Here is a 27,576-nt window from a genome sequence, read left to right as displayed (position 1 = left end):
GCAACAAATGCTACAATGCAAGCATGAATATTACTGCATTGTGAATGAAAGCCACTGGCCCACACTTTCCCTCAGCCGAACCAGAGCTTATGTGTGGAGATGAAAATGCTGTGAGTGTGTGTGTGTGGCCAGCTAGTTATGCATTCATGAAGTTAACACCGAAATGCCGTTAAAAAGTGCTAAATTGCGTAGAAAGCTGGCAGTGTCCAAAGCTTGCAGCAACAACATGGTGCTCACATGCCGCTTTCCACCGGCTGACTAGGAAATATTCTACATTTTTTAAATCGGACCTTGATGTTCGTCTCCACCTACACACCTGCTTTCGTGTTCCTCATGCACATGTATTAGTGAAAAGGGTGTGTGTGTGTGTTGATTTGCATATGTGCAAGGAGATGGCGAAATTGTGCAGATAAAGTAAATCGACTCAACGAAAATTACATAATGCATTTTACGAAGTTTGTAAGCTGCAACGAAGCGCTTTCCCTTAAATTGCAATGAATTTTCAGTTTGCGAAAATGCGAAGCAAGAAGCAGCAAAATAATCACGACGGAATTTTCATGCTCAAAAGTATTCCGACGAGGAAAAGAGAAGAGAAGAAAAATAAAAAAAATAAAAAAGCGCGTTTCAAGAATTTCAAAAGCTGAGGTTCTAGGTGGGCCACAAGTTTCACGCTTGCTCACTCTCTGCAATATCATATAAGAAAAGAACATATTTAATATTGATAGTCGAAAAAGTCTTTTCGTCTTTTGTCAATAGATGTCGTTGCAGTCGTATATCTCCAGTGCTACCAATGACATCAGAAATACGAAAAGACTTTTTCGACTATCCAATTATTTTGCATCTCTGAAGAGAAAAATTACCTTCCAATGTGACATCCTAGTCCCTCACAATCAAATATCGATATCTTCTCCCATTTCGTTTTTAAACAACAAGAATCTAAACAGAAGACATAGGAAAACCCGAGGGGGCTACTAAAAACAAACAAACTTCCTATTTGCCATCAGTGGTAAATTAATTTTAATTTACAATGATTGGGACAACAAACTCAGGGCAGGGCAGGGTGAACGACGAGAGCTATTTAAAGCTAATAGCCTCGTTCTCAGTCCCGCTTCAACTGGAAATTCTGCCTTCCAGCCAAATGCTGGATTCTGATCGGTTGCCGTGCCGAATCGCAACCACAAACCTCCGTTTAAATGCCCAACAAAAACGATACATAAATAAATGAAATGGTAAACTCATAGACCCAACAGATTCACCCACAACTCTATCTTTTCCAGATAAGAGTCGTTCTGCCAGCGCACGAAATGTTCGAAACGTATCCTATTGACCCACGAGTATTAGCAACTTTCCTGACCATTCCATGAGGGGGAGGTTGGAGTTCCCCAAACTAGGATTTGAAAAAACTGTAATCAAACGAAAGCTTTCAATTTGAATATTTTTTGTGTAAAAACTATTTTAAAACAATTAAGAAAGACTTACACCACAAGTTTTCGTAGTCAAATTACTTTTGAAAAAAGTGTTTATGGATCGTTGTTTGAAGCAAACATTTATAATTATTACGACACACGGGAAATTATCCATAAATCAAATTCGTTAACGTCATTAAACGAACATTCATCAATTCATTCACACACACACACACACCGAAAATGAACACAAAAGAAATTACATAATTTCGGTAATGAGTAATTGCTTTTCAATAATGCATCGTAATGCGCTATAAAATACCGATTACCCGACGGCTTGTCGGCTGGTGAATCAACTGCGGGGATTGCGAAGAGTTAAATATGGCAACAACAAGTTGTACGAACATAACCGGTAAACATGCACACCTATATAATCATACGTATTGTAGACACAGTAATTAAAACAAAGCCACAAATAGCACGCGGCGATCAGCTGATTGCGTTTGTGCCGATCGTTAAGACAAAGGGGACGCCTCTCGATGACAGCTAATGGTCGCATTAAAAGCGATCAACATTTTTTTGTTGTGATTTCATCTTTGAAATTGCGTTGGCGCTCATTGCCGCTAACGAAATGTCTCTGCCAAGGAAATGACACACGCTTGGCTGCCAACGCCACGGAGACGCCAGAGGGCCGTCGATGGACTGCCATGAATGGCGAAAACGACGAAAAGGTGTGTGTAGAAGCAGAAGCAGAAAGAGACAGAGTGGTCAACCAACAAAATAACATAATGACCAACTGACTACTTTGCAAGCGCCATTGCATGTGCGTGCGTCTGTGTGTGTGTGTGTGTGCCTGTGAAGTAACAGTGAATGGGAGAAGTCGTAAAAACTGACGCTCGAATGAATATTGAAAACAACAACGAGCGACAGCGCTTAACTTTAAGTGCCGCCAATAAATGGCCAAATGATATGTTAAAGAAGAAGACAGTGTCTGCCACACACACACTGGCGCATCACATCATTGTGCGCACAAGTGGCTGCTGCTTGCGGCAGGTAATAAAATTTAAATGTCAAAATCGAATGTAGTTCAAGGCCAGCGGCTGACGGCATCTCAACCGGCCGGTGAATGCCTCAGACCTGTAATTAAAGGTCCGCCAAGCGCAACTTTACCCAAGAGCTGTTTGTAAGTTCCGCAAGCGTGCATGCGAATTCGTGTCACAGCGCAAGCTTAGCGAATTTGAAGACTTAGCATGCTCAAAAAGTCATTATTTTTCAACTCAAAACCTAAATGGTTTCGCCTTACTATGCAGTCTCAATATATTTATACCAAATTACTGACCAATAAACGATTGTAATCTTAAAAGTTTTCTGCGCCGAATTTTCCGCTGAAAAGCTTGTTGACACTGTCTGGCCGCTGTGCAAACAGTTAAATGGATTTGCGAATTTGAACGGGAATCTTAGACACAGTTTTCCTTAAAGCGGCTGCATCCGTTGAGTTGCCGCTCATTGCCGCGAACAAGAGAAGTAATCGATTGAAAACGTTTAGTAGACTCTATGAGTTGAAGACTCTGTAAGCAAACTGTGGGGTCAATTAAAATGCTTTGGCGGGCGGATTTAAGCACTTTAGTTCTTCGCTGCTTTTTATAAGCCATTGGTGAATGTCAACGCTGGACAAATATTGAATGAAGAATATAAATTTCGCAACCGTATCCTGCAACCCTTGAAGAAACTAAATAATTGAGTAAAAGCGTTTGAATAGTTTTTAGTTTTAATTAAAATACGTGGTGCCCAACAATAAGAACGACAGCAAAAAAAGAGCGATAAAAAACGCCAGCAGACTAAATACACATAAGCAGGATTCAAGGGGCAACAAACCTTTTTGGTGTAATTGATACTCTACTTGCACTTGAAAGCTTCTTTTGTACGCCTTTCGCAAAGCGCATTAAAGGCGCAAAGTACTCGGCTGCTCCTTTTTTATCAAGTACCACTGTCAATGTCAAGAAGCACGAGCGAAAGCAGTCAAGCGCCTCAATTACTGCGGCGAACGCTTCAATCCTTCAAGCCATTGTTGCAATCCTTTTTGTGCGTCATTCAAAGCGCAACAATGAGTGCAACACAAAAACCATATTGTTATTTTTACATAAATTTCCAAGTCTCGAGTTCGTGCGGTGTCAGTGGCCTTATGTCTTACGAGGGTGCAAGTAATGGACGACGCCAGCAAACTGTGCATAAGCCAAGGCATAATGGGAAAGTGGCAACAATTTCATTTTAGTCGCCTCCCACACAAATTGCCACTGAAGAAACCATAGAAGAGAGAAATAATGGAAGCATCTTTAATTAACTGGTTGTCCATATGGCCTGCCTCATGCCTCAGTGCAACGCCATCATACTCAAAACAGTATCGACGCTGCAAGAGGCGCTCCACCACACTTTCCACCTCGCGCTGATTCATGCCATTTTCCTATTGGATTTCAGAGTGTGCGGCCAGCACAAACCAGGTCAGGCGATTTGCAAATTGGTCAATGAGGAAGACAAATCACAAAAACAAAAAACAAGAATACTCATAATCAAATAGCGTATTCGCCATTCTTTAATTGGAGAAATTCTGCTTACTCGGGGACACTCGTTTCCCTGCCCGGTCACGTGAGGTACATATTTTATTAATTGCTCTACTTGTTTGTTGTTGCGATAATCTACCGTTACCTGTACGTGTGTACGTGTGTACCTTTTGTGTTTGTTGTGCCATTCATTCGCTTCGCTCACTCCATTCTCATTTCCATTCGCCGAACTACGAGATTTCGCATTTATTTATGCAGACAGATGAATGTGTCGCCGGCGTCGCCTGCGTCGGGGCGTATACGTGATTTCCATTCAAGCGGCGCCTGATGAATTGTGCAGAGCTTGAACGATTTCTGCTTTACTGTTTGAACTGCTCGCTGATTAAATGCAAATTTTGCTGCCATTGCGATTGTTTATTCTTCGCACCTTTCTAAATGCTTCGCATTCATTGCACGCCCCTCCGCTCGGCGTACTTTTTTGCTCGCAACGACCGATTGACAGATTTCTCTTTATATGATCGATTTATGGCATTTCGTGTGCGCTAAACTCTAACTGAATGCGTTTGCATTTGTAATCGTAGCGAACGCGCGTTTTTTCTTCATTTTTTGGTAATGAGCAAAAATTCAACTTATTTGGCATTCTAGTCAACGACCGCATGGGAACTCTTCAATGGAATACCCAAATAAACTCTTCAAGACCAAGCGAAAGTATACTTCAGCGCCTTGTGAAAGTGAACAGATAGAAATCAGAATACCCCGAAAATATGGCAAACATCGCTTTTGATTTTTGAAGTTTCAGGAAAATAAATTCAAACTTACCACCAGTGCGCTACTTGCCAGGAATTATGGTGGCAAGCGATCTCATTGTGCATTTTTCTTCTAACGCTGCCGTTGGCTTAACTAGGTTAGTCGTATTCACAAAATTTACCGACTTGGAAGAAGCTATTTCAAGGGTGGATTATGTTTTCATTACAAGATCAGACATAGGAAGTGGTGAGAGGACAAAAACGTATAGCGTAAAAATTAATAGTTTGAGAAATTGCGGTTGATTATGTTTCGAACCCTTTGGAAATTGGTATTTTTTAACCACTTACTGAATCTTTTTTGAGAACAAACGTTATATCTTGAATCATACCACACTTTCATACAGAAAAGCCCGGTAAGCCTTTGCCGCCTGCAATTGCAATCCAGTCAAACTTAAGTTGTTCTGTACAAATCTATGAACTTCGTGGCATTAATTTGCCCATCAACTGTGACGAGGCAATAAAGAGCATCAGGATGAAATGTGTATGTGTATGTGGCACGATCATGATGCCACTATGGCACAACATTTCACTCAAATTGGTAAAGTTTGCGCTGCAAAAGCGAAAATAGTGAAATAAAAGTTGTCATTAAATAAATTCTTCTCGAGCGAGCACTAAACTATTTAAAACATCGGCGTTGAAAGCGTTCGCCTATTTCACAGGCGCACACCTGCAACACAGTGCAGTTGCAGATGCTTATAAGCACACTTTCGGGCCAATTATGTAACAAAAATGAAATTACAAAATATGAGTCTCGCATTTTATGGATGTAAATGTGCATAACAACACCACCAACAACAACAGCAACAACAGCCGCAAAAGCAACAATAAAGTGTGGCGAATTGACAAAGTCGCTAACTCGTAAAGTGCTGAAAATGCGAAAATGCGAACTGGTAGAATGGCGAATTGTGCCAAGTCGACGATGCGGGCGGCGGATGGTGGGCCCATCGGTGGCGGAGTGGCAGACGAGGAAGCAACAAAATGCGAAAATGCCAAAAGTTTTGAAGTGATGTGCGAGTAGCGCAATAACTACTGCCAATGCCTTTCTATGGTCCCGATGTGTTTGCGTGTGTGTGTGTGTGTTAGTGTCGCAGCTAAAGTTGGCATACCATAACTACGATTTTGACACCAATGCTGCGGATCCCTCCACAGGTTTCCGTAGAACGGTGTCAACAGACCAATTTTTCGCACTGCAAAGGACTTGAAGAGCGAAGCGGCAGCACTGAGCTAAGGCATGAATGAAAAGCGAAAATTTTGCAACAAAAGAAGTACATGGAAGTGCGGCATGCTCTCTGGCAGCAGTACACAAACACAACAGCACCAACAACAATAACTCCACTAAAAGGGTACACAAAGGCGTTGATTGTTGCGTAAGACTTGCGCACTGGGCGTGCGAAATGGCTAATTTACCGTTCAACTTTAAGTTGTTCAATGGCAGCCGTCATCTGGAGCAACAAACAGACGTTAGCAAAAACAATAAAAACAGCATAATTGTCCCAGTCTTCTAGCCGAGAGAACCCGCAGCCATGGGTTTCAGCTTTATGGGCTTACTCAGTCGTATACACATGCACATACACATATGTATGTATGTATGCATTAGACACTTTGTAATCTGCGTTGGGTGCCACTTTTCACATAAACAATGTGAACTCAATCCTTTTCTTTGCTAACCACTAAAAGGCAGGTAAAACTCATGAAAGACCTCAAATTTTCCACTCAGACTTCCTTTTGTGTTTTGTCTAAACGGACCTAATCGCAAGCAATACTATTCGTAGCTAAGCGAACGCTCAAATGCAGAAAACTCAAATCGAGCTCTTTGTTCTTTTCTCTCTTTAATCCTTTCCGTTTTTCGTTTTGTTTTTGCAGGTGGAGAACCGCGCGCTACGCTTACGCGAAGTGGCCACCGCAATGCAGCAGTACCAGGACGAGCCATTCCCCTCGGCCGCCTCCGCACACGGCGGCAGCAGCAGTCAGAGCTTTGGAGGCGCGGCACATGACATCAATCGGCTGCACCCGCTAGGCGTCGGCAATAATGAGGGCACCGCTGAAGAGCCCGGTGGCGGTGTCGGCGGAGGTGGTGGTGGTGGTAATATTATAATTATCGGCACTGGACCCGCGTTTCAATCGCGCATCGGTGGGCTTGGCCTGCATGCGTATGGCGCGGCGGGTGGCGCAGCAGATCTGGACGAGGACACAATGCGGCTAAATGGCAATAGTGTGTTCAGTAGTAGTAGCGGTGCAGGCGGCTCGGCTGTGGTTGCCAGCGCCACTGGTGTACACGGCTCGCTGACAGCGTCGAATGGCCGCAGCGCTGGCGACTGGGAGTACTTCGATGAGGCGGGCTACATAAAGGGCGGTGCGCTGCGTACCGGGGAGGATCCTTACATACGGAATCGATTCAACCAGGAGGCCAGCGACGCGCTACCGAGCAATCGCGATATTCCAGATACCCGAAATCCAATGTAAGTAGAAAATCGATAATTATAGGTTATGGATTTTAAATATAAGAAAGATAGGTATTTACTTTAAGATTTATCGAATATGAAGAAACATAAAGTTTTGAAGCAATACATTCACAAACTATGTATGCTCGTGGATATGCTCCTTGTGTAGTCGATTGAAAGTTGACACTTTTCCACTTTGGAACCCAATCGCTTATACGTGGAACTGCGTTTGTGTTAAAAATAGACGGCAAAACGGAAATAGGACAAATGTGTAATGACGTGTAGCACTAACAAGCCGCGGCTCAGCGGCGGGTGTGGCATGTTGGCCAAACAAAAAGCATATTGAGCAAGCTGATTGCATCAAGCACAGCCCAGTGGGGCCCCCAACCGCCCCTCGGTATGGCAATGCCTCTCAAAATGCTTGCCACTAATATTCAGCAAAATGCGATAGAGGCGGGTTAAAGGCGCTCATAGCGCTGCAAATTGTTGCTATAGATAGTGATAGTTCGAGCTAAAGCCTGTGTGCAACAACAAGCACAAAGCATGCAAGTGCTACATTGTTGTTATGTTGACAAGGAAAACAAAACATTGCAAAAAATGCAAGCCCAGCCAACAACAAACACAACAACCAGCACAGTAGTTTATTATGGAAATAGAAAGGTTGCTTGCATGCTTGCCATGCAACACTCTCCGCCTTACGCTTGCCACATATGCAGAAACACAATTAAAATGACAAGGCGAAGCACATGCACCGTTCCTATCTATATGCACACACACACGCACCTAAGCAGCACATACACGCAGGGCTTCCTATAGCTGCAGTGCTGAGGATAACTGTAAACACTGCGCTCGTATTGAGGCCAAAACGAGGTTGACTGCCGCCGTCAAGTGTCTGAACGCAATGCAGAGAATGCCAGCGCAGCCAATGAAGCAAGGCAGCGTGAGTGAGTGTGTGTGTGTGTGTGCTGAAGACTACAATTTAAACACTTTCCGCTCGAGCAGCTCTCTTTAGTCTTTGCTTGCAGGCGGGATGACAAATTTCCGAAAATTTGTTTCCTAATTGCTCGCCAAAAGCAAAAACCAACATGGACAATTTCTAATATGGAATTAGTAAAATAGTCAAAGGCGAAAATTGCTTTTCTCTGATTAAGAGTTATTTCGGAAACTTAGCAACGCACTAAAAAAGGTGGTTGGGATCAAAGTTTTTCATTTGTATGTATTCTCTGTTTAAAACTTTCGAAAATTAATACAATTTCATGCTTTATTATAAGCTTTACTTAGAAGTCTTCACTTATACATGCTAGAATAAATTCTGATTATACCCTCGAAACTTCTCTCTCTCACAACTAGCAAATGATTTTCATTCATTGATTCTATTTTTAAGCCATTTTGAGATCTGTGAGTTAAACGAATGCAGCTCAGCCGTCATCAGGTATAATAATATGTCATCTTTTAGAGTATTGTCTTATATTCTAAGCCTCAACCTTTTGCATGGACATCACTCATACGACATGACAACCGTATACCGGGATCACACATACGGCTATATAGCTAAAAATGTTCTTATAAATTTAAAAAGCTCAGTTTTCTGCAACCAAATTCTCTTGACTTATTTACAATGATTTCCTTGTCCTCTTTATGTCATCTTACCATCAAATATACACAGCCAAGCCCCGTTGGTGGCGTTGACAAAATACCCACTATCCTTCAAGCTGCAACTGAACCGAACTGAGTAAGCGAATATGCTTATACACAAACAAAATCTTTCTCTCGCAGAAAATCAATAAGTCTTTTGCTCGAAACGCACACACACATACTCATACTGCCAAACAAGAGAGGAAATTGAAGCGCCGCCAGATAAGATCTTTAATTTGACCTAACGAACTTTCATGGCTCGCTTCGTTAAGTGTTTCCGGCGAGTGAGCGGAAATTGCAGTGCATTTTATTTCGACCAAAGAAGACCGCTACGCTCTAAAGCTTTAAGATGTTGCGGTCTCGTTTCTCTCATATTTGGCCTTACTTAGGCTTTGCGTTGCAAGATGATAATTTCAATTAACTGCGAACACAAGCCTGCAATTATATTAGAATTTGCAATTGTCTGCGTGTGTACATTTACTGCAACTGTTGCTTGTTTGCCGATGGGAGGAGTGCAAGCGATCTTCCCAAAGGAAATTTCATTAGTTTCCAACACACTCACACGCATTGTGGTGAAAGCTGAAACAGCTTAGGAGTTATGATGACATCGAATGGAAGGTCCATTGATTCTTCATGAAGAATTTCATGCTAATGCGCTCATTTATGTCCATACACACCCACACACTCAAACTCAAGAGCAAGTGCTTGCATACGTGCGAGTTCATTGAAGAGCAGGCTGTGTGGATATGTGGATAGAGGGTCCATTAAAAGCACATTAGCAGGGATTATTGCTTTAGTGTTGAAGTAATTGATAACAGCTGTCCCAAATAGCAGCCGCAAACCCAGATTTGCTGCCCGAACACACGCACATATGTGGACTTTTCAAGTTAAGACGGTGAACTCCATGCATGCATACCCAAAGGGCGGGGTAACGGCATGCGTTCGCTTGGAAACACATATCCAACACACCCATAAGTACATCTCTACCGTGCCACAATTGGTTGCCTGTCACAGGGCTTGCCCCATCTCACAGAAGCACTTAGCACACATACAAACTCACACATACGCACACATGCCAACTTGCTCGAAATCCCGCACTGCCGAGTGTGCAACTGTCGTCGTGTTATCCTGTCGGTACTCCATTTGAAGGCTCGGTGCCTTCCCGTTGTCTCCTGCTCCATTTATTCCCGACGTGCCTTGTACTTGTTTATTGATTTCGCTTCGGGCTTTTTCGATTTCGATTTTGTCATAGCTTAAAAGATTTCCGTTGTCGTTCTTTCGACTGCACATAAACGATTTTCTCCCGCCCCTTGCTTCATGCCGCCAAATCCCATTTCCCAAAAGTGTGGCATCGCCACAGATCTATTGTAGATTGGCAGCAAAATGTTACAGTAACGGTAATGTCGAGACATACATACAAATCACATGCTCATGTGTAACTATGTAAGTGTGCTGAATTAACATTATTGTTGTGCGAGTTCTTTATGCTCCACAACAGCAAAAAAATGCACACAAACAACAGCAAACAAAAAAATAAAGCGGTATTTCCATTCTTTATATTGATTGCGTGCCGCCTTGTTGACAAAAGTATTTGGGTTTTCCAAACAAAGTAAGGGTGCCATCACATAATTACTGCACAAATATAACTTTCGGCTCGTATTTGGTCTTGACTTACGAAAAATGCTTTATTTCCAATTAATTTGGACTTCAAATTTCGCAAACCAATGGCGGCGGAATCCCAACTTATATGTATATTGTGTAAGCTTTTTGGCTTCATTTTAATTACTCTTCGTTTCTTCCGACAGGTGTCGCAACAAAAAGTATCGTGAGGACCTGCCGGAGACGAGCGTCATTATAACATTCCACAACGAAGCTCGCTCGACGCTGCTCCGCACAATAGTCAGGTGAGTGAACTCCCGCCAAGCAACAAGAAATCCTCAAAATTAAATTACAAATGACAAATCCAGAAGCATACAAACAAAGGCGCACAATAAATTATTTCATCTTGACCTTTGCAGCGTGCTCAATCGCAGTCCGGAGCATTTGATTCGAGAGATTATTCTAGTCGATGACTTTAGTGACCACCGTAAGTAGCCAACACACACTTCACAGATCTCTGCTATACTCGTAAATACCTACAAAAGCCCAAATTAAATAACTGTCTCTCCACATCCCAACCCATTCTCTTTCTCACCTCCTTTCAATCCGCGAAGTTATTAATTTATATTTGTATTTATGTAGCGGAGGATGGTCTGGAGTTGGCCAAAATCGACAAGGTGCGCATATTACGCAACAAAAAGCGGGAGGGTCTTGTGCGTTCGCGTGTACGTGGCGCGGACGCGGCCGTTGCAGGCGTGCTCACCTTCCTCGACAGTCACGTGGAGTGCAATGAGAAGTGGCTGGAGCCGCTGCTAGAACGGGTTCGCGAGGACCCGACACGTGTCGTCTGTCCGGTCATCGATGTCATTAGCATGGACAACTTTCAGTATATTGGCGCATCGGCAGACTTGCGTGGTGGTTTCGATTGGAATTTGATTTTCAAATGGGAGTACTTGAGTGCGTCCGACCGAGCGACGCGGCAAAACGACCCGACCACTGCCATACGCACGCCCATGATTGCCGGCGGGCTCTTCGTCATCGACAAGGCGTACTTTAACAAGCTCGGCAAGTACGATATGAAAATGGATGTATGGGGCGGCGAGAACCTCGAGATTTCCTTCCGCGTGTGGCAGTGTGGCGGCAGCTTGGAGATAATACCCTGCAGTCGGGTAGGACACGTATTCCGCAAACGGCATCCGTACACCTTCCCTGGTGGAAGTGGCAATGTATTCGCGCGGAACACAAGACGCGCCGCTGAAGTCTGGATGGACGATTACAAGCAGTACTACTACGCTGCAGTTCCGCTGGCTAAGAACATCGCGTATGGCAAGTAAGTGGAAGCCGAGCTTGTTTGCTTGTAAATTTATTATTTTCATTTTACATTTATTTATTTGCGCCTTTGCATTTCTTCTTACTCTTTTTCACTCGTTCCCGTTTTTTGCTGCTGCTACTCCCTTGGGTTCCTTCGATTGCATGTGTATGCAATGCACTGTTTACAGCATCGAGGACCGGTTGGCACTGAAGGAAAAACTGCAGTGTAAGCCATTCAAGTGGTATCTGGAGAATGTCTATCCTGACCTGCAAGTACCGGAGTCATTTGAATTCGGTCAGTTCAAGCAAGGACCCACCGACTGCTTGGACACCATGGGCAATTTGGTGGATGGCACAGTGGGTAAGTAATAGCCGCATCACAACAAATACCTTTGAGTAAGTCATTCATGAAATTTTCTCAAAAATATGTGCATGCTACAATTCAGTTGCTTCGTAGGTGTTTCTATTGTTGTTATTCGTAATTGACTCAAGAGCTGAACAGACTTGTTTGTAAACATTTTTTCTGCTGCGCTGTCCTCTCTGGTACTTTTGTCAAATATTTGAGCAGCGCATTGCAGTTCATTTTATTTTGTTTGATCTTAGATATGCGTTCCCTGAAGTAAAATTCACTTAAAAATTAAAATTTTCGCTGAATGTAAATGCCGAACGTTGTTCAGAGTTGCCAACCGCAACTTTTCAAAGATAGCGCTATCAACGCAGAAAATTAACTTTCAGAAGTTATTGAATTCATTTTAGTCCAAGAATCGAAATTATAACAGATCAAATTCTCAGCCGATTGAAACTAATGAGTCAAACAAAACAGTCGGTTTTCAATATACAAAATCAAATCAGCATATTCTTTCCGTGAAAAACTTGCTACAAACCCCCAACCATCATTCGCAAGGCTTCACGCCTCCATTTCTAACATACCCTAATAATTTCTTCATCAATATGGATTTAATCCGCCAATCCTGTGAGAAACACCGCGCACGTGGCAATCCTATTATCGAATTTGCCGCTGCGTTGCTTTAATTAATTCCGCTCCATTGAGCCGCTACATTTCGATGTTTCCGGCGACTACAAGGAAGCAATGAACTTTCGCTGACAAGCGAGCGCAATCTTATTTCGATTTTTCTTTTATCTCTGCCAGTGCCCTCCATATCGTTTCTGCTTCGATGATTAAGGGAAAATGTAAATGAAACTGCAAATAGGACAAATAGGATTAAAATTCTCATTTTTCCTTTTTCTTTTCTTTGCTTCGTTACGAATTCTCGTGCGATTTTCATTACATCAACTGACGCCCTGGATAGGCCTCTTCCAATGCCACAACACTGGCGGTAACCAGGAGTGGGCCTACACGAAACAGGGCCAAATCAAGCACGACGATCTCTGTCTGACGCTCGTGCAGTTCGCACGCGGCTCCGAGGTGGTGATGAAGGAGTGTGATAGCTCCGAGAATCAGCGCTGGACCCTTCGCGAAGGCGGCTTCTTACGGCACAATAAGCTTAACGTTTGTCTGGACTCACGTGATCAGCAAGAGCATGGTGTGACCGCACAGCGTTGCAACTCGGCATTGGAGACGCAGCGCTGGAAGTTCGTGGCGAACGGCAAGTATGCGTGAGATGAGGCTGCGACAGGCTCAGCGAGGATAACGATGATGACGTTGACGGCGACTTCAGAAACGGAAACAGAAACAGAAACGGAAGCGGAGAGTGAGGTGGAAGCAGATGCATGGAATGTGTCGATGAAAGACTAAACGGGGATCTCACTCTTTACACGACTACCTACTCACATATATATATGTAAAAACACAATCACACCTAACACGACTGCAGAAACTATTGCTACAATAATAACTGCTGCCACCAATTAAAGCAAGAGATGGAGTACTGACGCAGAGCGATTAGCCAAACCGCCACAAACACATACACTCTCACACTGAATACTACGACAAGGCCGAACAGAAGGACATTGAGTAATCAAACGGACAGTCGGCTAACACTTAAGTAGAGCTTGCAGGCTTGCCAAGGCACCGAGGAAGGATACGTACTCACCAGGGAAATGATCATTTAATGACGACACAAGTAATGAAGAATAATAAGGGACACAATTATGCATAAACGAGTAAACAAGCACGAGCGTAATATTAAAAAAAATTAATGGATCGTTGGTCCAGAAGCAAGCAGCATAAAGAGCAAATGCGGAAGGAAGAGAGACATGACAACGGCTACAGCTCTCAACTAACACACATACTTGTATGAAGACGAACATTTGTGAGTTGAATTTACACGCGTATTCGTAGCAACAAGCGGTGGGGGCAGCGGGGTGAGGTCTCACATCACGACGTTCTGGCAGCCGACAGCTGGCTTTTCTATGAAGCATAAATTCACGAGGCAGTCACGCTGTTGCATGCAGCATGGATGAGAACAAGTAATTTTGAAAAAGTGCGGTACTTTAGAGCTGTTGAGGTGGAATTAAATATTTAGACTGATTTTTTTACGTTTCGTAACTGTAAAGTTTCCTTCATGAATTCACACTGCGCACTTTTTGCATTCCAAATGGCAAGCAATTCATTTGCGTTTGTCACACATCCGCCCTACGACGCGTAAAATCACATTATACACACTCACACACGCACATAAGTTCAAAAATTCCACGCCATCACACATCCCCACAAATGAAGAAAGATACAACTGAAAATCGCCCTGCCTTTTGGAGAGCGAAAAACTCTTTGCTGTTCAAATGCAAACTGCTTTCTCAAATACCGAATTCTCCTCACACTTATTGTCATTGTTGTTGCACTTTCGTCCACCTGCCACTTGCTTCCTTGCTGGCAAATGTGCCCTTCCACAATTCCACAACGTCAATTAGCCAAATTGATACATCGTTTGGGTTCCTCAGAAAATTGTTGTTCAAAATGTTATTGTTTTTTTTTAATCTCACACACACACCAGCTCTCGAATCATCCCATCATATACAAACCAACAACAACAAAGAATAAATAGAAATAAAATGATAGAAAAAACGTTACCAAAAGTTAAAAGTAAAAGTGTTGAAGAGAAACAAAGATTTGTCACTAGATAAGCATCAATTAATTGCAGATTATATTTGAGAATGTATTGTAAATAAAGCATAATTATTTTAAATAAATGTTATTTATATTGAGAAATGAAAACTATTGAATAAATGAAAATGCGAGCTGTTTAGTTATGAAATACGATTTTAAGTAATTAAGACTTAGTTAATATTAAAAAATTATTGAAAAAAAGTAAAAGCTATAAAAATAAATGAAAACGTAAATGAAATCTGCATACGTGTGTTTGTGCTTACCACTATATGTATATGTATGTATAGGCTAAGGCTCAAAGCGAAAGCTGAAATGTTTATTGACTAAAACTAAGCGAAATTCCAGAAGAAGAAGCGTGACACATGTCATAGGGCAATCGAGAGCGAGAGGCGTTTAGGTGTATGTATATGCCCATACATAGTGCATGTTTATATGTTTGTAAATTTTACGTGCGTTCATATGTATGCATGTATGAACGATGTGAGCTCCTTTTACAGTTCAACACAATAAAGCGTAAACCAAATATTTCAAAGAAACAAAAAATACATATATTAAATTAAATCATAAGTAAATAAAAAATGCATTTTTGCTCAAATAGAACTTTGAAAAAAGAATCATAAAAAGTTAAGTGTTTTTCTCAAATTCACATGGCCTGAAACCTTGTAAGTAATTTGTTGTATTTATTCATGTATGCAACTTATAGAATGCTGCAGGCATGCTCACTTACTCCTATATACGAGCATATATTCCCTTTCAGGGGCCACAACCGCTGATGTATGGAAGAATGTGTTTTTGGCGGCGAAACATCCAATAATCAATATTACGTGCAGTCAATTTGCAAATTTTTAAGCCTGCGATGGCAAAAGCATAATCACATATCTGTATCCAAGGCTTCTATTGGAATTTGATCGCAAATAGATTTTCACAGACGGAATTCCAAAAATTTTCACAAACACTCTCGCCCTAATTTAACGCGTGCAGCGTCAAAGCAGCCAGCCACGTCATCGCTCCTATTGGCGACGCGCAGCATTTGAGCAGATGAGACAATAGATAGGTCCCTCAACAAAATGATGCTGCAAGACACTGCCACATTTGTGGCTGTCAACAATTTGATTGCAACATTTCATCTTTTATGCTCACAATGTGGGCGTGTCCAAATGAATGGCAGTTGTACAATAAATAATAAAATATAGCCTACATTTGGGCGCTAAATGAAAGTCGTTAAATAAACACAAAGCAATTTCCCTCGTTAACCTGAAATGGAGTTTACGGCAAGAAAATTACATTTCAACGTAATGGGCAAAATATAAACTCTAACACGGCGCCAGCTGGCAGCTCACAAATGTGTTTGAGCATCAGCTGGATGTTGTCTCTTTGCTGTCGCACGTCATAAAAGTAGGTTAATTTTGCTAGCCACAACCTGCTTTTCCCCAACATCACCGCGGCGGCGCTCAACACTTAGCTCCTAAACCTCGGCTAAGTGGATATTGATGTTAATGGGTTTCTTATATGCCTCCATGAATGTGTAAGTGTGCATGTGGGTCGTGTTGGTCTAGCGTTCCTCCGAAAGTGGGTTAATGGCAAACGTGTGATTCACACCTTTTCGACGCCTCCAGCGGTGGATAGCCCGAACACAGCTACAGTTTCTCGACCATTACAGGAGCAATGAAAGGGGCGAGACCGAACTACACACGTGAGTAAGTGATATGTAAACAAGCGAACAGGTGGAAAGTACGGCTACGCCTTGATGGACACACTGTTGCACAGGCTATCCCATTTTATAGGATTTCGCAGGTTGTTTAAGAGCAAAAAATATATGTACATATATACAAACATGTTTTATGAAAGCACTCCCGATTGGCTTCCCCATATCGCTACCTGCCATCGCTCAAGTAGTACAAGATCCAGTAACTTCAATTATAATTTCCAAGCAATTTCGAATGCCTTCATGTCAGTTTACGGTTTATGCTTACACCTTTCCACCAGCATATACAGAGGCTCACATTCAGGTGACTGATAGCGGCCCAGCGCTGAAGCGGTAAAGTACGTGCACGCTTACGTGAGGATGTTCGTGAGCAACGCACCTCTCCTGGAAGGTCGGAATAAATAAAGGTTTCGAATAGAAGCGAGAAGACCGCTATCTGCAAAGGTAAGTGGCTCCATGCCGTGAGACCGACGCTGTTGATGTGCTCATCCCGTCACTTGACGACATTCCACGCCAAGAAGGCAGAAGAGCGGAGAACAGAACTTTTTCGATTAAGCATAACTTACAACCGGCAAGTGCTGCCACAGCAGGAGGCATGTATGAAGACAATAAGCCGCAAGCCAAGGCGGCCATGCTGGCTTAGTTCTCACAGAAGCGCAAGGACACAGCCCAAGAGAAAAGCAAAGGCGACTAGCCCGCTTGAGTAAAGCATGTCAGGCAGCTGAAGACAAGGCTTGAAACTCGAAAGCACCGTGCGAATCTCATCCGCTTCCGCACTTTTATCTCTGCTACCACTGTGTGTACTTGCATGTGTGCTCTTACGTAGCCGGGTGCCGCTCATTGGACTGGGTGTGTGTGCAGGAATCCGCACACTCGCATCGGTAAATTCACGTTTGTCATTGCCATATGTTGAAGCGCACAGGAGCTTAAAGACCCCGCTGGCGTTCGCCTTTCTACCGAAATTCATTAAACTAACAGAGCGTACTTGCACCAACATATACACAACGTGGCTTGCGAAAATATCTTCACATTTACAGACCATATATTTACGTAACGGTGCTTGTAGGCATAAATAAATATGATATCAAGAGCCACACACACGCTCCTCCTCTAGTACCGCCCCAGCTTCGCCAGCCCCTTTCTAACATATGCGCTAAATGGTTTTCGCTCATGAAATATGCACGACGTAAATCTTTCTACGCTCTTCACCGACTTTGCCGGGGACAGGTGGTGGCGGGCAGCTGTCATGTGGTTCCACGCTAAATTTATTGATTCTTCTTTTTGTCTTTAAATTATTTTTTCCCTCTTGTTTCACGGAGCATACAGTGGCAACTGCAGGTGCTCAAGGCTCTCACCGTTACTCATGGTACATATTCATATAAGTAGCTATGCGCTAGACTTGTATATATGTGTGCGTGAGTGGTCATGTGCACCAAATAGCATAAACGAAGTTAGTTCCCAAATATTTACGAAAATCCATCTGCATTCGCACTCTGTTATTCATATGTTCCACTTAATTGCGTGCAAAATACGATAGTCAACTTCCCCGAATTTAATTTTTGTTGGTTAAATGAAGCTTAAAATCTCACCTTTCCAACACTACTCGTATATGGTATGATACAATGTGATTGGTAGCACTGCAGATATACGACTGCAACGATTCAAAATACGAAAAGACTTTGTCGACTACCCAATATTATAATGTATGAAAGCAGATGCGTTTCCTCTTCTGTATCGGATATCTTATTGATAGTCCCACCGAAGAACACTCCGTATTATTAATAATCGTACCCCAATAATGGTACCCCAATTTATTAATATATTCTCTTTTCAAAGACACACATTTAGAAGAGACAGAAATTGCAAGTATAACCATCATCTTCAATAATAAGAAAATAACATATTTATCTAATGTGCTTTTGCTTGCCTTGCACTGTGTGGGATAACCGGCCTTACATAAGCACCCATTATCCGGGTATTTTAAGTGACGGCTGCCTGGCACAGACGCTTTAATTTCGGGACGGACAGCCCACTTAGCCACTTTGGTGTCAGTTACCTTCCTAGGATTGAAATAATTTATTGTTGCGAATTCAACAACAATAAAACACGACAAGTAGCCAATTAACCGTTATGTTAACAAGTCTAAGCGGCTTCTCATGTCAGCACTTGAGATTTAATTAGGGCAAAATGATCAAATCGAAACATGCAAGCAATTGTAAATTCAAAAAGCGAATGCATTTAGCAGAAGTGTGGGCAGAGGCAAGGAGGGGGATTTTGATTGAATCAGTTGACAGAGCAAACACAAATACAAATACACGCTTGGTGCACCTGCGTTGCTGCCCTGCGCCTTCTAACTGAATATAGTTTGTTTCTGTTGTTGTTGTTGTTGTTTGTTGCAAAAAGTGTACACACACCTAGTTGACATATTTTTATGTGCAACAAATTAACAGGTGCGCATATCTCATACATGTGTAGAGATGTATGTACCGTTTGCATTACCGTTTGTAAATACTCCCATGGCACCAGTTGATTACAAATGCTAACGAACTCTCAGCGATTTTTTTGCTAACAAACACATTTATCCGGCAGGAACATCCGGCTCCAGCGCCGGCTCAGCCTACTTAAACGCTCGAATATTAGACCTTGTAGGGAGCATAAGCACTTTATATTCAGAATTTGAGTGTTTCAATATGATTACGTGGTATAAATTACTTTTGCAGCATAAGTACCTCTGCGTCGAGCACTTGTTGTTTTTCCCTGCGCCTGTACATGTGCATATGTGTGTGTGTGAACAATTTAGAATTTGTTTCACTTTTAAATTTAAATATTCTCACAGGGCTTATTTACCGTCATTTCGCATCCTTCTGAACAGCTGTGTAGGTAGATGAGTGAGTGTGTGCATAAATACATACACAGATGTCTCCCTGCATTGCCGTGGGAGTTTACAACGCTCGTTGAGCACTCGTAGCTGTAGGCAATTGTTGTGTTGCTTTCAAATGCATTAAATACACACAAATACTTGCATATCTTATTGCTTTTACAGTAATTACAAACAAGATAAAAGCTAAATAGAACAGCAGCTAACATATGCGCGCACACATATCCAAATATAGGACTATGGATGGCAGGATACGTTCGCAAGGCAATCGGAGGCGGAGAACTGGCTTCGATAATCATCTATCTTCACAACTTATTCAATCCCTGCGTCCTATTATTCATATGGAACACACACACGCGCCCATGCAAAACAAATTTGTACGCCTTCGAGCTCGACTTGGAAAGTAGAAATAAGTCTTTTCTGCGTTAAAATTGATATTCTCGTCTATTCATTCTGTGAAAAGGAGCAAACAACTTCTAATATGTTTTACTAAAAGCTTTCTGTATACACATACAAATAAGGGAGAATAATTATTGTAAAATTACTCCATAATTGCAACCATTCGCAAACGCCAGTTAGATGCCGTGTCTTCCCATCTACGAATCCCACCGCATGCCTTACGTTTCTGAACTAACAAAATCAGTTGGATTTAGAAAACACACTCGAAATTGGGATGCGGTACAGTTCCCAGCGATAGCAAGAGTTATTTATGTTAGTTGTGGCGAATTTCGACAGTTAACCACTTTTGAACAATATCGCCACGAGCGCCATCTGTGAAACTTGCTAAAGCTCTCAGAAGCTCGAGGTAAAAGCTCACTATGAATTGGAGCTTCATCAGTGGCAGCATAAATTACATTTTATAAATATTCATTGACAACTGACAGGCATATTTCAAGCTAATATCGCATTTCAAATACTAAAAGTTAAAATATTCACATCGCCACCTCTGTTAAGCAACCCTGTGCGATTATTTACACAATACGTGGACGTTCATTACACTTTGACACGCAGGTATGTACGTATGTACCACAAAAAGTTCCCCCAGCTAAATACACATTAAGCAAGTGTTTTGCAAAATTCTGTAATTTTATGGGAAATTCTTACGATTTGTAGGCTTTAAAGCCCGCACATAATCAAATTTGCTGCAACGGTTGCTAGGCATACATATATCGATAGCATTTGTATTCCCAATGGGTTTGTTATTGAAAAAGCCTTCGACACCACCTGTTATTTTACAGCGCCCGAAATATCTTCGTCATAAATTTAGTTGTAAGCCAGTCAATTTTCGACCCAAAGTGTCCTTTTTCACACTTCACTCACCAAAGATACCTTTCACGCGCACACACACACATACCAACATTTAGGGAAACACGCAGATCACACACAGAGAGGAGAGGAGGTGGGTTACCAATAACTTTTGAAATGTTGTAAATAATGTCACAGCAATTTAGGAGCAGCCCGCAGCCAAGGCTGTGTGCGTCGAAATTTAATTTGTTTTGAAAGTGTCGAAAATAAACATTGATTAGCCCAGAGTGGAGTAGCGGAGGGAAAAGAAAACATGGCCCAGTCGGTCACTGGGTGTCGGGAACAAACAAGCAATCCCATTTAGAACGCTTGAGCGCCCAAAAGGCTGCTATGACCACCTACAGTCAGCAAATATCAACAGTGTCGCACACATACACACACATGTATGATGGCCAAAAAAGATTCCCCAAGTGCAAGTGGAGAACCTGTCGGCGTGTGGTGAGCCTCGATTTCCGAGCTTCACATAGTGTTGCACGCATCAAGTGCCAATGTATGCATGTGTGTGTATATATTTTTATATATGCGTGTGTAAGTATAGATATTTATGAGTAAAGTAATTTCAATTTTACTATTTCTGCTTGTATTGGCCGCTGCTGAGCTCAATAGGCAAATGTTAATACTCACAAAGACTGCTGAGTATCCAGAACATATGCCTGTATGTAGACTCTGCTTGTAGGGCTTCAGTTGCCGTTTTCTTACTTATATGACCTTGCATAACTCTTGTGGTTTTACGTCTGCAGTAAAATGACCAAATTAATTGTGTACAAGTCGACACTTGAACTCGGCCGTATGGTCTTGACCTCAGCGCTTTCCAAAGTTGCGGGTAATTGAGCAGCATTCATGAATTTCAAAGGTTAATGACTATATGTGCTTCCTCAGCTAATTTGTGAAGAAGGCTCCTTTAAATGGGCAAATGTGTCAATCTACTGCTTCAGGTTTCATTATTTCGATAAATGCTTCATATTCACCAAATTGTCGCAATTTTTACAACAAAAACTGCATTTCTACGTACACACATATGAATTAATTCGCACGCTTGGTTGTTGGTAGCATTTCCCTTCGAGTGCAGTTTGGCATTTCCGGCATTTTCCCAGCTTACCAGCGAATGTGATGGATATTCGTGTGAGCCAACAAATAAGTGGAATGCCACCATGACCACAAGTCGTTGCATTTTCGACAACAAACCAACAATCGGCGCGACTAACCACTTGTTCACCCCCACTTCACGCGGCCGTCCACAAAGTTCAAGTAGAAAACCTCGTGAAAAACAGCTTTCCCTTGCATTCCTTGCGTACGCGTGCAACACGTTTTGGCATGCAGATCCGTGCAGCACAACAACCAAAACGATGGAAAATGCGAGGACGACTATTTGAACTAGGCAGGCGCTGAGGTTGTCGAGGAGTTAACAACGCTCAACGGAATTACGAAGAACAGAGCGCTATGCGAGATGGAAAAACGGAATCAAATAAAACGCTACAAAAAGCGGGATGAGTGATGGGTTCGAACGCGAAAAGTCACTGGGCAACTGGCCGCAACCGGGCTGAGGCGGAAGCTGAACTTGCAGTGTCAACACCATCCGGCCATCAGACGTCCGTGCCGCGGGTGTGACCAAATCCTGAACTGGCTAATAGCTCAACATTTGAAGGTGTGGACGGGTGTGACAACGCCTGAAGCGTGTGTTTATCATGAAAGCGTAGAGGGCTATAAATTTGTGACTGCATATGCTTCAGCGCCAATTTACTAAAAATATTTAAATCGAGGTGTTGAGAATCCATTTAAAAATATAGCGAATGCTGTCAACTAAGTAAACTAAGTTTGGAAATATACACATACACACATACATATAATGGCACATATTTATGAAATATCACATGTGGAAGGAGACAAAGAAAGTACATAAGAAACTTAATTTCGTTTTATTTCTGCGCCAACAGCAGCTAATGCATTGCCAAAAGCCGTCCAAATGCCATGCATCTTTGCCAACACGCTTAAACAAAAGAGCACAAATCCTAGAAAAAATTGGACATAAAACAAGCCGAACGCCTGCAGTCAAACGCCATGCCACACATCGTTCAAAGCAACCAAACCAACGGTTTTCGCGGCAAAAAAAGGACGAAAAAGTCTACGATTCCATAGGAAGAAAAAAGTGGTGAGAACCAGGAAAAACTGACGGCTAGGCTTGTCGCATGTGTGAGTGTCTGATGTGGGTATGCGCGTAGCTTTAATCCGATGCAGCAAACACTCAGCACCAAGTCGGCTCACAATCCTTGCAACAGCACTGATGCTTGTTTGCGTGTGTATGGCTGACTGCTGAGGTAAGTTCTGTGGTTACTCTGAGCGCTGCACTTTTTGCGGCGAATGAATTTGTTCCATCGAATTCTGTTGTTGCTATGCGACGCTGATGCTGTGTGTGTGTGTGTGTAAGTGTATAGATCTCGTGTAAAGCGCCGCTTAGTCGCTGTTGCTGAGCTGTCAGTGCTTGATGCATGCCACCAATTGGCAAATTTCCAAATGACTAAACGCGAAAACGTTCGCGCGCGGGTCCAATAGCGCAATCGCTCACACACCCAGTGAAAGTTGCATACAATCCAAACGAATCCAGTCCAAGTGGGTCACAATATGAACGATTACGTAATTCGACCACTCATCAACATTTATGTGCCCACACATTTGACGGATAATATAGACACCCACTTGGACTGGATTCGGTTATTCTTTATTATTTTGGCCGCAAAATAAAGAGTTTCCTGATGAATTTGCTGAATTTTTGAAGACTCTCTTTGAATTGGATGCCAGCTGCTTTAAGATTGGATTAGTTGAACAGGCTTCTAAAAGGAGAATCAAATCGACTTAAATACTCACGAATATAACATAATTAAATATACTAACTCCTTCAGCGCTTTCTCTGAAAGATAAGTTTGCGACCTGTCGCAAACTGAAAACAAAAACATCTGACTTCAATAGCTTTACAAATTACAACACCGTGCGAAACGGCTGGGCAGTTGACTGTCCGGTGGACGCAGCTGACTGTTGGTGCTCAGAATAATTCAAATTACTTTACTGCTTTTAGTCTCCCTGACCTTCTTAGCTTGTGTGCAGCGAATCGCTGATTGTCTTAATGGTTTTAATTGCTTAGCTCCTTTTTTTGGTGGCTCAACTTCGCCTTCACTCGCATCTCCCTTATCCGCTGTGAAGTTATCTTATTATACGCTCCGCCTTTATTCTTAACTTTTTTGTGTTTGTTGTCATTTTTATTCATGCTAATACCCAGCGCTTGTGCAAACAAATTAATTAGGCGTACTCCTATTAGTGAGCGTGGACTCCAATGGCAAAAGCGCAACAGACAGTGGCCGAAGGCTTCCAGAGGATTAGCATAATTTGTTTATCTACTTTGGTGCAAACGAAAACTGCCCCAACTGTAAACGTGCAAGCCGAAAGATGAGCACAATAAGACAGCCGAAAAGCGCGCAGCTGCTCCCCGAGTTTAACCAACCCTCGCGCCGCCTCCTCAAGCAGAGCACACAAACCATTTGCCGGGGTCTCCCATAATGTGTTCCAACGCACTACGGAATCTACTTAGCCCACTTACCGAGACATTTGTCGTTTCCTGTGGCAAATAGAGACTTAGTCTGTTCAGAGGGTGCATAGGGCAATTATTTGCTTGTGTTTGTTCAACAAAAGTTTATTGTGTTTAAACACACAATCACACACTTCGCGGCACGGACGTTCACATGTGTGACCTAAACCTTCGTTGGCCTTGCACACACCTTCAACTTGAACCGTAACTGCGGCAATTAAGCAAGCACACAAAAAGAGATGAAGACGGAAAGGAGGTCAAGCCAACTATTTCATTAAGCGATTTCAACAAAGCGCAACAGAAAAGTATTTAAGGCTTTGCTCATGTGTCAAAGGCGATAAAATTCGAGATGTTGCATGATGTCCTTGAGCAGCGTCTGGTGTTCAGTGTCCTTTCTGCTCTTTATTGTTCTCCTTTGTTGCCCAAAAATTGCAGTGAGAATTAATTTTTCCAATTTGGTGCAATTCTCGTTCACCTGACGTTAGCTGCTCTTGGCATCATTTTCCGCATTATCATATATCCTTGAATTTAAGGATGTTGACGTCATCTGATAAAGGAATTGGAAACCTCTGCAACAAGCTGGGTAGTTAGTTGAAATTAATTGGTGATTTAATAGCCAATCAGCAACAAAATAAAAAATTTAAAGAAACTAGTAAATACATACATAGTATATACCTGTACTTATATATTTAAATACAGTTACTTTGTATTATTTGAATTTCCGTTAAAACAACAACATGAAATGTATGTGTGTGGGATGTATAACTTTCTATTAAGTCTACAGAGCAGTCCATGTCCTTACTCAAAACGCTCCCGCATACCATAGGCTAAACTAACGGCTTTTATAGCCACATGAAGCTAACCAGCACTATTGAAGAGGGTACAACACAGTTACTATCACACATTTTCCTTTCGATTATTACAGCGCAGCACAATAATGCCATCGAAATACGGCATTGTGCTCGTATCAACAATCGCAGAGGCAGATTCTCATACCCGAAATCTACACATAAGGCCAAGACGACATTGCACATACATACATATGTATGGTATGTAAATAGCTTCGGGGAATGCATCATTGTGTCAATAAGCTGAATAGTTGTCTTTTTGGTCACGTCCTAAGGCAGCCGCTGGCAACAACTGCCGAACTGCCGATTTGCACGGTCTGAAGAGGATAACCGCCAACACACTGGCAAACGGATAAGAACCATTGCGCTCAGCAAACGCGCGTATGCGGTCATTGTACGAGTGACGCGTGGAGTGGGAGCTGGCAGCTGTCGCTGCCCTAAAATATTCAATTTGTTAGAACTGGCAGAAGACGTGTTGCTCCACATGTCGCAGATAAGCGACACAAAGTGATTTCTACAGATGTCTGAGATTTGCGATTCTTCGTGCTGGGTGAGTTGGTGTGACATGAGGCAGTTATTGCTGATAATAACAGTTACATGCGAATCGAATCGAAACGAGTATCAAATGAATTAATACAAAGCGGACAAATTGCCATTCCCGAGGTAATTTATGCTGAGTTGGTGTCGTTAGAGTGCTTCGCCTTTTGTCTCCTACCGTATTCGCAGTTTGTTTATTCCAACTAACATATAACACATATAACTGTTATAGTAACCAATATTTGCTGCGTATGCCATCAGTGGATAATTCACAGCTTTTTACGCCTTTGAAAGCAAGGAGTTCATGCTGCGCTCCAAGTCTTCGATTTAACACAAAACGAGTGGAGATTTTTGAAGCTGAGCTTGTCTTTGGTGCTTCATTCTCTCTTTGCGATGCCTTTTTCCCTCATGTCGCACAAATTTAGAGACTCAAACGGGAAGAGGGCGTTAAGGAGTTGCATTCTACAACCTCAATCCTGCGGAATTGAGCGGTATTCAGCGACTGCAAGTCTAAAATAGAAATTATTTATGCGTTCTGCTACTCTGTTTCCTTAAATGTAAGCAAGTGAGCATCAAAAAAAGAAGCAACAAAATATTGCAGACTGAACACAAGTGCCAAGTGTCTGACCTATTTGGCTGGTGTCTTAAAGCGCAACTATGTGTGTGCGCTTGGTGTATCATAAATTTGTCTGACTCAAATTACTCGAAGATAAACGACGGAAACGGACAATTCACAGTCTCAAAGAGCTCTTAAATTCCACGGAAAAGCAAATTCGCGTGAATAAATCAAAACTATCTAGCTACCAACATTTTGAAAATTTCTGCGGAAAAATGCAAAGTCAAGAGAGGAACTAAATTGAACGTTAAATACTTTAAAAAGTTTGCAAATCGCTATCCGGAATGTGAGCAGTCAGTGGAGCGGGGCACCCAAAATTCAATTATGCGCGTCCGCTGATAAGCTCGCCTAACCCTTGGCGCGATCAACGAGATGCTCGTATTCCCATTCAGCAGCTGCTGAAAGACAAATACACTCGCCATTAAGTTCTTGCGTTGTATTTACCCTCCCCGTCACCACTCTCGAGCGAGTGCCATACGCAGGCGGCCAAGTCAAGCCGGCTTATATGCGACTGCATTAAGTCGCTTGGCGTCAACAATCGCCGGCAGCACAGCGCCTGCTTGTATGCTACAAGCATAACACCAAATGCTTACCTATTTATTTATGTATGTGTGCGTGTTTTGGGCGCCTTGGTCAGGGCTAAACCAATACACTCGCAAGCCCATTATATAGTTATATGTATATCTGGCTGTCTTGTCGCTGCGGATGGGTCTGTTAAACATCCGCCTTGACAGTTCACCATATCATGTCAAACAGCGAAACAGACAGTGTACATACAACAACAACAAACACAACAATGTTGCTCTGAAATTTCCTTTCACATTTCGCCTTTGCAAAGACGCGCTCGCTTTGTTGTGGCACTTAGTTGCTGCTTAGTTGTGTTGTGTGTGCGCAGATTTTCTGGCACTTCCTGCAGTGGTTTCCGTTTACCCTTTTTGGCAGCGGACACAGCGCCGCACTTCCCCGGACGCTGTGAATTTTCTATTTTAGATTTGTGCCGAAAATACTTTGCCAAAAATAAGTGCGAGCACACACATACGCACAACGAGTTTATAAGCTTGTTAAACTGTACGAAACATATACCCACATAGCGTCCCTGCTGCCGCTCTCGCTGTTAGCATTCTTATTTACCGTTATTCCTTCACTCTACTTCCTTAGTTGCGGGAAGGCCCATGGCATGGTCCCTCGTGAGCAGCCGAACAAACAATGAAGAATAATGTTATTTGTCCTTGTAAAGGCTGCGCATCCATTTCTCCACTTTTGCTTGCGCGTTTCCTTATGCTTTTC

The 27,576-nt window shown here is 42.4% G+C and overlaps 1 protein-coding gene across 1 annotated transcript in view; it reads left to right on the top strand.

The window, feature by feature from the left end:
- LOC126753050 (polypeptide N-acetylgalactosaminyltransferase 2) overlaps positions 1–14,737 on the top strand; it is a 74,288-nt gene extending 59,551 nt beyond the window's left edge. Inside the window, exons 3-8 of the mRNA XM_050464169.1 lie at positions 6,634–7,229; positions 10,652–10,750; positions 10,865–10,932; positions 11,088–11,775; positions 11,945–12,117; positions 13,067–14,737. Of these exons, the coding sequence (XP_050320126.1) occupies positions 6,634–7,229; positions 10,652–10,750; positions 10,865–10,932; positions 11,088–11,775; positions 11,945–12,117; positions 13,067–13,377 (1,935 nt within the window). The 3' untranslated portion in view covers positions 13,378–14,737. The remainder of the gene's footprint in view (positions 1–6,633; positions 7,230–10,651; positions 10,751–10,864; positions 10,933–11,087; positions 11,776–11,944; positions 12,118–13,066) is intronic.
- The last annotated feature ends 12,839 nt before the right edge of the window (positions 14,738–27,576 follow it).

The sequence above is a fragment of the Bactrocera neohumeralis genome, chromosome 3 (genome assembly GCF_024586455.1).
Source record: "Bactrocera neohumeralis isolate Rockhampton chromosome 3, APGP_CSIRO_Bneo_wtdbg2-racon-allhic-juicebox.fasta_v2, whole genome shotgun sequence".
Lineage (NCBI taxonomy): Eukaryota > Metazoa > Arthropoda > Insecta > Diptera > Tephritidae > Bactrocera > Bactrocera neohumeralis.
This window is presented reverse-complemented; position numbering and strand designations above follow the sequence as displayed.